Raw genomic sequence first — 12,633 nt, forward strand, 5'->3', positions numbered from 1 at the left:
GATCTTTAGCTGATAAACAGTAAGATATTAACACTCCGTATGGTTTGTAGTTGTGCACTTGTATTGTGGCAATTACTGAGAACAAAAATAACTAATAAAATAGATCTATTCTAATATGTTGTTCTATCTGCAGGGGTCGGAAGAGGGCTTGTATAACATACTGCATAACGTATATATTGAGTTGTATTACAAAGCATTCTCCTGAGTACAAAATATTGATGATTGGCCGTATTCTTGGAGGCATTGCCACATCTCTTCTATTTTCAACTTTTGAATCATGGCTTGTTGCTGAACATTTCAAGGTAATGAATATATCCATCTTGCACAAAAAGTTGGTGTAGTTTCTGCATGTTTACATCATGTGCACGCAGCAATATTGAAAGACCTAGTGTATTTAGAATTATTTTGCATAGCATGTAGTTTCTCTCTCTCATTAATGTGTTGTTGGAGTTGGCCTGAAATCTGAAGACAATTTTTACCTTTTGTAGAAAGAAATATAAGAAAAATTAGCAAGGCATATGCTAAGATATTCTGGTCACTTGAGGTTTTTTTTGTTTCTTGCAGAGGATTTTTGATCCACAATGGTTATCATTCACCTTTTCAAAGGAAATATTCCTTGGCAATGGTCTTGTAGCCATTCTCTCTGGGCTATTTGCCAATACCCTTGCTAACACTCTAGGCTTTGGTCCAGTTTCTCCGTTTGATGCTGCAGCATGCTTCTTAGCTATAGGGATGGCCATTATCTTCTCCACCTGGACAGAGAACTATGGAGATCCTTCAGAGAATAAGGATCTACTTACTCAGTTCAAGGGTGTTGCCACAACTATTGCTTCAGGTAAGTGTTTAAACTTTGTCATCTCCAAATATCTTGCCTTCTTTGAACTATACGTCAGATAGACAGATGATGGTAGAGCTTTTCCTTATGTTTAGTCTTGACAACTATGTTGCTCATTTTGGCGAGTAGATGAGAAGATTGCATTGCTGGGAGCTATACAGTCCTTATTTGAAGGTTCAATGTACACATTTGTATTTCTTTGGACACCTGCTCTGAGCCCAAATGAACAAGATATTCCTCATGGGTTCATATTTGCAACATTTATGTTGTCTTCAATCCTAGGAAGTTCCCTTGCCTCTAGACTTCTGGCTCGCCAAGCAGTCAAGGCGGAGAGCTACATGCAGATTGTATTCCTTGTTGCTGCAGGATCCTTCCTCCTTCCTCTCATAACTACTGTATGTCTTAGATTTACTATTCCTTTGTGTCTTCTGATAGAATTTATTTATACGAAACACCATCATACTTTGGATCTGAGGACATTTTGTGTGCTTGCTATGAGCAGTTCCTTTTAGAGCCCAACACAGAAAAAGGTGGAAGCATTACACTAGGAGGGCATCTCCAGCTTCTTGGTTTCTGTGTGTTTGAGGCCTATGTGGGAATTTTCTAGCCCTCGATTATGAAAATGTGATCACAATACATTCCTGAGGAGTCTAGGAGCACAATTATGAACTTCTTCCGGATACCTTTGAACATATTTGTCTGTGTTGTGCTTTACAATGTAAGGCCACAAGACCTTCTAATCTCATTTTATAATATGGATGTCATGAGCAGGAGCATTGTATTGTATATAAATGAGGATTAACAAGTCTTATTAACTAAGGAACTTTTTGTTTTGGAATGTTTTATGGAATTTTTTGGAAACCATTTAAAAGTTTTGAAATCACTCAAACTTTTCTTTCTTTTCTTCTTTATGAAAGGTCAATGCCTTCCCAATCACAGTCATGTTTGGTATGTGTGCCATCTTCCTCTTCATGGCATCAGTTCTCCAAAGGCGGCTCATGGTTGTTGCAGAGAGTCACAAGACAAGTAAGTCTTACAAACTTCTGTCAAGTAACTGATTTTAAGCTGAGTCACAAGTCAAGTAAGATGCACACACTTCTTTGTCATGTAACTGATGTTAGGTCTGTGGAAAGTGTTGGCTTTTTATTTTTCTATGATTTTGAGCTTCTTTCTAGGTTTTTTATCAACGTGTTCATACAGTTCCCTTCTTATTTGCAGAATCTCTAGATACTTGGGGTGTAACCAAGGAGCGGGATACAGAGGCAGAGCCCCTCAATCTCTGAAATGAAGTTTTGGAGAAGGTAACTTGAAATATTTGCATGGGTTGTGAAAAGAGCCATTGACAATTCCCCTGCAAAAATTGTATTCTTGGGCAGGCCCATGAACTATTTCTGCTAAATCATTTTGTCACATAAAATAATAGGCAGTTTTATTCATCTATTGGAGAAGGTAAAGAACTTATTCATTGTAGAACTTCAGTTGGAGATATTAATGTTTTTTGTCTAACCGATTAAGATCCCTCGATAGACAATTATTATAAGGTGTAATTTTGTTGTGGAATTTTATTTTTCAAGAGTCTTGAACCCTAGCTAGTCAAAGGACAAGTGGTATACTAACTAGGCTTTATTTCAACCAATTGTTATCTAGGTAAGGTAAATTATCTGCACGCTCCTTTTTGCTCAGCAGTTTGGTGTAGAGCCAAGAGCTCTGTTTGTAACTCCAATGATTTATTAATTAACTCACCACGGTCCACTAGGTGTGTGAAAAGTTCTGTTTTTTTTTCCGGGGAAAAAAGCAACTTTTATGTGAAAAGTTCTGTTAGTGTATTGCACATTTGAATTACTTGTTTATTTTTAGTACTTGGCTTTTGTTATTTCTTGCACTTTTAAATATTGGGGATTGATAGATGCTAGCAAGATTGGAATAGCAAATGCTTGCTGGTGTTTTAGGCTTGAATTTCATGCAAATTATCAATATTGTGTGGAGGAATTCCATGTTCATTGCTTAATAACATAAATGAGACACTTTCTTGGAACTTTTGAACTTGGAAGTTTCATCAATATAGTGGAAAATATAGCAATACCAATAAATTTTCATCACATGTTGTTATATGACCTCACAAAACTACAAGGCACTTGGTTTTGTGGAATGTGTAGAAATTAGAAGGCAGAAGATTGGATTGGCAATCCCATGGGAACTGTTGGAAGTGGTTTATCAGTGTAAGGAAAAATGTTGTGGTTGTGATCAACTATTCAATACTTGTGGCCTATGACTTCCCTAAACAGAAAGACAATCAGTTATATGGAATGTGAAGAGATAGAAAGCACAATAGCAATTTGGTGAGATACATGAAACCCATGACACAGGCTAACTAGGAATCCATCTTGCATTTCCCCACATATTGAGAAACTCTGCCAATGTATCATAATGATTTGAAACTCAAACTATTATATTGTTTTTTACCACATTAGTTTTTTAATTGTTGCATGTTCGAGGTAGCTATATATACAATATACAATTATTTTCACAAACATAAATTTGTGTTGGTTTACATTTCTGGTAAGTCGATAAAAACTGTGAACATGGCTATCCATAACTTGCAGGGGATTGTTTGGTTTGTGAAGAAGGTGAACAGGGTCATAATCAATAAATTTTCAGTGCAAGAATGTTTGTGAACTTATAGATATATAATTTCAGAGCAAAGTATCAAGCAAAATACACGCTTTTAAGGCATATATGGTAGGTTTTGCAAAATGTGTAGATATCTTCTTCCCAATATAAATATATAAAAGGGGAAAACTTTTGTCCATCAAATGTGGATTTTGGCCTCTTTTTGTGCTATGGTTGTTGGAGGTGTTATTCCTACTTGTGTTTTTCTGTTGCTCTTGATTTTATTTGCTTTTATTATTTTCTTGATGTCTAATCCCAAGATGATGTCCCGTAACCTTTCCTTGTACACATTATCCTCCTTCAATGAAGTAAATATGAAGTTACATGCTCTCATTTCATATCCAGAACTAAAATGTGCCGAGATATGTGATTAGCCACAACATTTTTTTGCAACATGAAATGCCCATAGCTTCCGACCTAATGAACACTACAGTGATCTCAGACACCCTTCCAAGTCATGGAGTGTTTTGGAGCGTATTCTTTTTCGTTAACTTTTCAGTCAAATGCAAATCGTGGATTTTCACCCACTGAACATGCAACTATTCTTCAAGGAATCCTGCAATTGGCTGCAACTTCATTATACTTGGTACTTTCGTTTGACTGTCTCCGACTGCTTTTAAGTAGCAAGGTCCCATGGTTGAATTATATGTGATACCCCACAACATTTTGTTGTAAGAAGAAGTGTCCAAAGCTCCGTACCTAATGGACCATCACAATGATTTCCCAAGTCCTATTATGTTCTTAATTGTCTTTGGCGTTTTGTTCTGTGGTAAGCTCTCTACTGGCTTTATTTGTGATGGTTGTCTATGCAATCTTCATTCCTTTCTTCAGTAAAAGATGCAACTATCCTTCATGGATTGTCTTGTATTGCTGGTTGTAAACCTTATAAAAGATCATTTCTTATGACTAAATGATCATTCTTAGTTTATTCAGAAATAATTAGATCCTGTTTAATCTTTAGTTTTCCTTTATTTATAATAGATATAATACAAATAATAACAACAATAAATAAAATAAATAAATTGGAGGATTATGATAAATAAATAATAAATTATATATAAATAAATAATAAATACTTGTTTGATCTACACATTTGCAATCATATGATACAATTGTTTTAACTCTACAAATACGATTGTATGTTCATAAAATCAGAAAAGACGAGTATTCAGATGCACACACTTTCATAAACTTTTCTTCTGCCTATTGAACTCCTCACTACTAATGTTTTGAATATATCATCTTTTCGTAAGGCTTGCTTTAATGTTTTTTCACATATTTAAATAGTTTGGAATAATAAGCATTTAAAAGTTTAAAGTAGAGATTTGAGCTTCTATGCCTTGATTTTAGCATGATCTCTATACATATATGTCTGAACTTTTGTAGTTATGACATCATTACTAAAAATATCTGATTTTATCATATTCAGGTCATGACTCTATCATTTTTCCTTTTGACAAGCTTCTATGAAGATCCTTCTTCTGCAAATGAGCCCTTCCCTTCCTTCTCGTTATGTTGGATTTGTATTCTCACATCTTAGTAAAAAATATATTATAAATGATTTGCAATATTGATTTATTTCTATTTTTGTTAGCTGTATTTCAACTTCTTAACACAATATCTTTTTGTCTTCCAATTCTGTTTATAGCAACTGTCGATAGTTGATAGACACGAAAGAAAAAAACTGTAAATAGATCATATACACCTGTAAAATGGCATTAAGGGGTGACTCCAATTTGAGATGGGCAGTAACTTATGCCACTTACTGTCTCAAAGTTTAGGAACAACAAATAAAGAAACAAAAAAGAACATGCCTTCTTTATGTATTCATGAAAGTGAACCAGCTTCCACAACTTGTTGCAATTAAGTTGGTTGTAAGAGACAAGATGATAAAGCAATTAATTTCAAAACTGACAGAAACAGTCATAATCTGGTAGCGTAAGGTCAACAGTTTCATTACTAACCTGAAAAATAAAAAATAAACATAAACTTTAAGCATTGGGCTTGAATAAGTGAAAATAACAATTCACTCTTTCACCTGGGCTTTTCCATCATTAGCAACTACACTAGAAGACTCAACAAATTCTATGGGAATCTTTAGGCCTCGATTTTTCAGTTGCAACAACCTACTATGTGTAGGCTACCTCACTTTGGCCATCAACTGGAAATCACCATCATCAGGTTTGATCTCAATTTGTGGTTATTTTCTTTTTAATCTGTCTTAGTTTATCTGAATCTGCCTCCAAAGTGAGAAAACTAAAGTATTAATTTTCTGTGGGAAGTTAACGGTATCATTTTGTGGTTTGCAGTTTCCAGCTTGCAATATTGGCAACATACATGGGAGATGAACTCACTATAGTCTATCAGTATTTTCGAAGCTTGGCAGTTGAAATTCCATTCTCTACTACAAGAGACAATTTGATTAAAATATTTGACAAGGTATTCATCTTTTTCCCTATGAAGTAAATCTGATTACAATGAATATAATTTTTATCTGGTATGGCTCTCCATGTAGGTGTTTAAGGGCTAAAGTAGGCAGTGGTATGTTCATTTAGTGTATTATATTTTACTCTCTTGAATGTTATTGTTACTATTTAACTTGCAAGAACAACAGTTTGTTGCATGAATCAAAAATGATGGATCTTTCTCCCTATCAAAATTTTTATTACTGTACATTAGGTTTACAAAAGGGAGGTTTTCCCTTAAGGATCAGAAATAAGGGGCAACCATATCAAAGAGAAAAAAACTAAATATTTCAGAGGCTAACAAGGCTTTTCAAATTCATTTCGTGCGCCTTAATGGGATTCTCTTTACACACACAAGGAATGCTTTGTTTCATTCTTTCAAATTTTCAAGCCAGTTTTTTACATTGCGTTTGGTGTTTTCCTAGTTCACAAATACCTCTTTACTTATAAATTTCAAAAATTTTAAATTGCCAGCCTCGAGACATTTGATGAAGTTTGTTCCTCTGCAATATTGGTCGATGGCTCAACTTTTAGTGGACTTGTGTTTCTTCAGATTGTGTCAATTCTAATATTCACAGTTCATAATATAATCCTTGTGTTGTGGTTTTCTTCCAGAATGACTCTGAAGAATGTTACCAATATCAGGAGATCAAATCCTTGGAACAAGTCTCAAATCAGAGCATTAGGACATTTATCAGGGGTTTGGATTGTTGTCATGATTTCTGCACTAGGCTTTCTTACATGAAGATATAAGGTGAAGAAGAAAATGGTGAAGCCCAAGTCTGAAGAAGATGAATTTCTAAGGCCTTATCTTCTTGCCTGGATAGAATACTATATGGGAGCTCATGGTACCTCTTGTTCGGTGTGAACTTCTTGTTGGTGACTGAGATCAGAAGCAGGGACCATTAACTTCCTTGTTGGGTGTGAATTTCTTGTGGGTGGCTGAGAACAGAAGCACGGATCGTTAACTTCCTTTCTGTGCAGTGTGGATACCTAATTCGGTTGTGTACATTACTAGCAGGGTTTTTATAACATCTGGGAGTTCCATCTACAACATGGAGGTGTGAGCACTGAAGGGAAAGACAATCATTCTCATTTTTGGGCATTACCTCCTCTTGGTAACTTGATATTCATCCTTGTATCAACCATACAGTCAATATAGACCATATTGTGTGTAACCAAAACAAAATTGACAATACAATTGGGATTTCAATTAATTTAAATATACATATATGTATATGTATATATATATATAATATATATATATATAATATATATATGTATGTATGTATGTATGTATATGTATATATATATGTGTGTGTGTGTGTGTGTGTGTGTGTGTGTGTATAGTTTAGACTGTAAATGTTATGTGGTTTCCAACATTCATTATTCTCTATTTTTAATATTTTGTTAGAAAAATACTTGTACTTTTTCATCTTTTACAGAAATTCAACAATTCCAATTTCATAATTCTATCGGCCTCTTTTTGTACCTTTTGGGACAACTGCTAGTAATACCATTATGACTTACAAATCTCTTTGATGGTCATCTCTATTTCGAAGCTGACATGGTGCACCTATATAATGATTGGTTGAATATCTTCTCTTTGGACACATCATAAAATGATTTACTATCTAAATACCATGGTAGTTTATCTTTAACACTTTCGAATGGATAAATCCCTTTGACATGATGATATAGGGATAAAAGCATAACTTTCGTTGGTATTTTTTTTTACTTCTTACGCATTCCCTAACTCTTAAGGAGTAAATAAGCCTCCCTCCCTTTACAATAAAAACAAGAAAATATGAAAATGCAACACACATCGTCTTAAGGAGGATAGGGGGTCTCATCACGAGCCAGCCTACCATGATCATAAGGATGTAACAGGTGACATTCCATTATGACCACCACACCAAGGTAATGACCTTCTCAATAGTGAATGGCACTATGATTATTTGGTTACCATGCCAACATAGTGGTCTCATTATAGCAAGGAAAAGGAGAATCATCTAAATACTAAAAGGAGGACTTTGGCTCATTTTTGGGGTTAAAAAGCAACCCTATCGAGTCTATGAATGCCTGCTGGCAGCAATGGCTCTGTTTGTGGTATTGAAGAACTATGTTACACTGTCAAATAATCTCTATCCTATTACCCCCAACGAATTCATTTCTAAAGGAGAATTTACCATTTGAACAACATTTCTAATTCAATTAGCCAACATGCATGGTAAACTATATCTTTATATGCATTATATCATTATTGTTCAATCACTCGATATCAACGGTCATCAACATTTATCATTGGCCATGCATTCATCACCTTTCCACCTAAGGTAAATATCCATTTACATAATGATCTAATCTCTGCTTTATTATTTTTGTGGGCATTTCAAATCTTTTGACCTGTACTGCTCTGATTGCTTTCGTCATATTTTACGCCGCTTTTATTGATTGTTTGCCTGCATTTATGACTTCCCGGCGCCCTCTCCCTTTTTCCCATGCTTGGTGGGCATGGACGCCCTTTTCTGATTGGAGGGGGGATGGTCTGCATTATGAATAGCATGTGTGATGATTTATGGATAGCATGTGTGATGATTATTAAACTGATTTCTGGTTGAAGGACTGCATTATGAATGCGCGTGTGTAATAATTATCAAACTGTTTTCTGATTGGAGGGGGAAGGCAAGCATTATGGATAGCATGCGAATTAATTATGATCTTGCGCCAAATATTGCTGATGAGACAAATAACATAATTGCCTTTGATATTAACTCTCAAAACAATGTCACTACTCTATCAATAGCTTTAATGTTCTATGGTGTTGTTCCAAACTGTGAAAGTGTGAGAGGAGTGCATGCAAAATTGCAAGTGAACCAGCTACTGAAAAAGAACAGCCATGGGAGGAAAATCCATCCGCAGTGAACCCACAGTGCTCCAAGTATCAGACCAGGCTCATGCAATTCTTGAGTGTGTCGGATGGCTTCAATAATTGACCAAATTACCGGGATTTCATGAGGAAATGACAATTGAATTTCTGAAGAATTTACAGAATGGCCACACCACAGTGAAAGGCAGGAAAATAACAGTCTCCGAGGAAGTCATAGCTGAAGTCTCTAGACTTCCAGCAGAAGGAATGAGATGGACAGATAAACATTTTCTTCTGCAGCACGCAGTCACAGTATTCTAAGACCTAGAGGAGAAATTGGTGTGCAAAGGAAAATGGATTCCCCTTATAGGTTTGAGACAACCATGGCAGGAATTGGCAACCATTGTGTAGAGGTATATCATGTGTGACTGATCCAGGTGGATATTGTGACCAACCACCAATTCCACTTGGACCCCCACCATTGTTTCTTTCAACTTTTCAGTTTCCTTAATTGTAGCACATTTTATTAGTTTTAGCAGTTTTTCAGGTCCTAAACTTCCGGAGTCGTTTTGAGGCCCTAAACGATGTTTTTTTGGAAATCTACCACCAAGTATTATTTTATGGAATAGTCTTTTCCATCGTAGTCCTTGGAGAGATCTTTTCAATGAGGTATCATGCGCATCAAATAGAGATAATATGACCAAGTCACAACCCTGGGAAGTTAGATGTCCAACTAACCCCAATGGGGCCCATAAACTCTTGGTGTTACATCTTCTCGGGTTAGGGTTTTGGTTGTTTAGGGTTTGCTCTTATTGTTCAATAATAAAAAGGCCCTTGAGCCTCATTGTAATGCAATTTAGAGGCATGTAGCCGCCACATCTCTTCTCAGAGATAAGCTACCATCACCCGAGCTAGTTTATTTCCACTTCTGTTTGTAAGCATATTTCAGTATTTTACATTAATGAAATGAAGTACTATTTTTGCTGCATCTCTGTATTTATGGTTATGTCTGTAATTTGTTGCATTACTATTTAAGTTTGGATTAGTGGTATCAGAGCGGTCTGCTCTTTCTCTGTTTTTCTTTGCATGTCCCCAACGAGGTCGAGATATAAGGAGTTAGGGCTTGAACTGGTCGAACCTTTGCAAGACCAACGTCGCAAATCCCGACAGCCTCCCATGGCGAATGAAAAGAAAGATAAGGGGGCAAGAGATCCTATCAAAATCTTGCTTGAAGAGGCCCTCGAGCGACAAAGGAACGCAATGATGGAAAATTTTGCCCAGTTCCTTCAGCGGCTACCCAGGGGCGACACATCTACTTCCAACAGCTACTCTGGAAGTGCCACACCCTTTAAGGTACAAGTTAACTTTAACATTCCCATATTTGAGGGTCTGATAGATGTAGACGCTGTAGATAAATGGTTAAATCTACTAGAAGGGTATTTTTCTGTTCATTATTTTTCCGGGTGGGAAAAAATTACTTTCGCTCTTCTCAAATCTGCCCCCCATGTTAAGGACTGGTGGGAAACCTACTGTGAGCAGAAGGATGAAAGTACGGCCTTATTGTTTTTAGCCGCACCCACTTGGAATTCATTTTGGGATGCCATTAAGGAGCAGTACTACCCTGTTGGAAGCTATGAGGATAAATACATAAAGTGGACCACGCTGTAGCAGGGAAGGGACGAAGACATGTTGGAGTTTACCAATATTTTTCATACCCTTCACAAAAAGTTGGGTATTAAGGATTCTGAGCAGAATTTGGTACTCAAATATCGTGGCTTCCTACATAGGTACATCCAGGATGAGATAGAGTTCCTGGACATCTCCTCACTCAGTATAGCGTACCGATACGCGGTCAAGATCAAGCAGAAGTTTAAACATAAGAAGCGAGACTTTGGATATGCAAATCCGAAGCAAGAGAAAGGTGCGTCCAAATCGCAGAACCAAGGACAAAGTTAAGGCGGGGTGGCCCAGGACAACCCGCCAAAGCCACAAGCAAAGAATAACGCCGCGAAGCCAAAGAAGGACACGGGAAAGTGGTGTGAGTTCCATAAGAGCTCCACTCACAACACAAGTGAGTGTCGGGTCAAGCAGTCACTAGTGGCCGAGCTAAAGGCTTTGGAATCAAATGCATGTTCTGAATCTGAGTCAGAACCCAACAAGGGGAATGACAAAGGGAAGCAGAGTATCGATGTGGAGCCCAACACCATCATCGCCACCACGAAGATCCAGAAGGAGGAACCTGGAGATCCAAAGGAGGAGGAGCGCCTCTTCCACTCTTAGATGTGGGTAAAGGGTTCCCTGCTACAGTTCATTATCGATAGAAGGAGCCAAAAGAACCTCATTTTTACAGAGGTCGTGAAGTGACTAGGCTTACTGACCACAGCACATCCCCAACCGCACACCATTGAGTGGCTTCACCAAGGACGGGATCTTTGCGTGAGCCAGCAATGTCACCTTCCATACATCATCAAGCCCTTCATGAATGACGTATTATGTGACGTTGCTCCCCTTGATGTTTGTGATGTATTATTAGGCCAACCATACTTGTGGAAGTGATTAGTTGTGTATGAGTCAAGGCCTCACACTGTTATTGTTACTTTGGTAAATAAGTTGTACAAGATACCGAAAGTAGCACCGCCTACCGCCATCACTTTGGTTACTACAAAACAATGCAGTAAGCTCATTTCCAAAACCAGGAAATTTGTTTTCCTGGTGATACACCCTCAGGGAACGAAGAAGACAGTGGCCACGACCTCCAGACAGGCACATCCGCATGATAACAACAGATAGACAAGGTCGTGGAGGAGTATGAGGAAATATTCACCTCCCCCGCAGGGGTGCCTCTGCACTGTCAAGTCAAGCACTCCATTGATTTGACACCAGGTGCACCACTGCCCAATGGACCAATCTATCGACACTCCGTTCTGGAGAACGACGAAATCAAGAGACAGATTCAGGAGATGCTTTAGAAAGGTCACATCTGATCGAGTTCATCGCCTTGTGGGAGCCCAATCATGTTTGATCTGAAAATGGGGCTCTTAGGCTTCTTGTATAACTTACAAGAACCTCTCCCACTTCCAAAGCTTTAAATTTTCCCAAGTCTGTTTGATCACCAATGCGGAAATAAGAAATGCTTGAAAATATGGGTGCATGCTTGCATTTGTTTTCAGCTAATTATTTACTTTAAAATCTGTTGTTTGTGTTGATATGGGAAGGTACTTAAACTGATATATAAATGCATATAACAGTAGTTAAAGCAGCAGTAAAAACAAACACGTAAGACAACAATATAATATGGAGTTCACCTTGATATCTTGGGCAACATCTCCTTGAGCTCTAATCAACTCGATTAGGCTCTCTGGGATTATGGCTTCAATTCTTTTACAAGTGCTACACTTAACTCCATTAGTTTACAACTGAAGCAATGGGCTTAGAATGCCATATTACCCCTGGTTGTCCTTGTTCTGCAGACAGGTCTAGGCTTCTCTGGATTGGACTCCTTCTGTCAGTGCTCTAAGCTTCTCGAGCTTCTGGCTTCTCCGACTCCCTCAAAATTCTGCCTTTGTCTCTGGAACTCCTTCTCATGTCTTTGACACACCTCAGACAACTAGCCACAGCTCGATCATTCGATCTCCTGCTATGCTGTAAATTCACTGCAGCCTCGTGACTCTTAGAAGTCTATTAGAGCTCTCTGGCTCTGCGGCTCTGCCTCCAACCTCTGGTGGCTCTGGCTATTACAGTGAGCTCAGCTCTGGTTTCTCTGCTTCCAGGTCTGCTTACTGCTTCCTAGGTTT

At 37.6% G+C, this 12,633-nt stretch overlaps 1 protein-coding gene across 1 annotated transcript in view; it reads left to right on the forward strand.

The window, feature by feature from the left end:
• Positions 1-732: 732 nt before the first annotated feature.
• The window catches only part of LOC149208244 (uncharacterized), a 13,368-nt gene continuing 1,467 nt past the window's right edge, over positions 733-12,633 (forward strand). Inside the window, 5 exon segments of the mRNA XM_089398277.1 lie at positions 733-835; positions 965-1,230; positions 1,338-1,553; positions 1,753-1,861; positions 2,054-2,284. Coding sequence (XP_089254403.1) covers positions 733-835; positions 965-1,230; positions 1,338-1,553; positions 1,753-1,861; positions 2,054-2,118 — 759 coding nt within the window. The 3' untranslated portion in view covers positions 2,119-2,284.

Source organism: Pinus tabuliformis, chromosome 1_2 (genome assembly GCF_031772625.1).
Source record: "Pinus tabuliformis cultivar Carrire ecotype Pingquan chromosome 1_2, CPIR1, whole genome shotgun sequence".
NCBI classification, from domain to species: Eukaryota; Viridiplantae; Streptophyta; class Pinopsida; order Pinales; family Pinaceae; genus Pinus; species Pinus tabuliformis.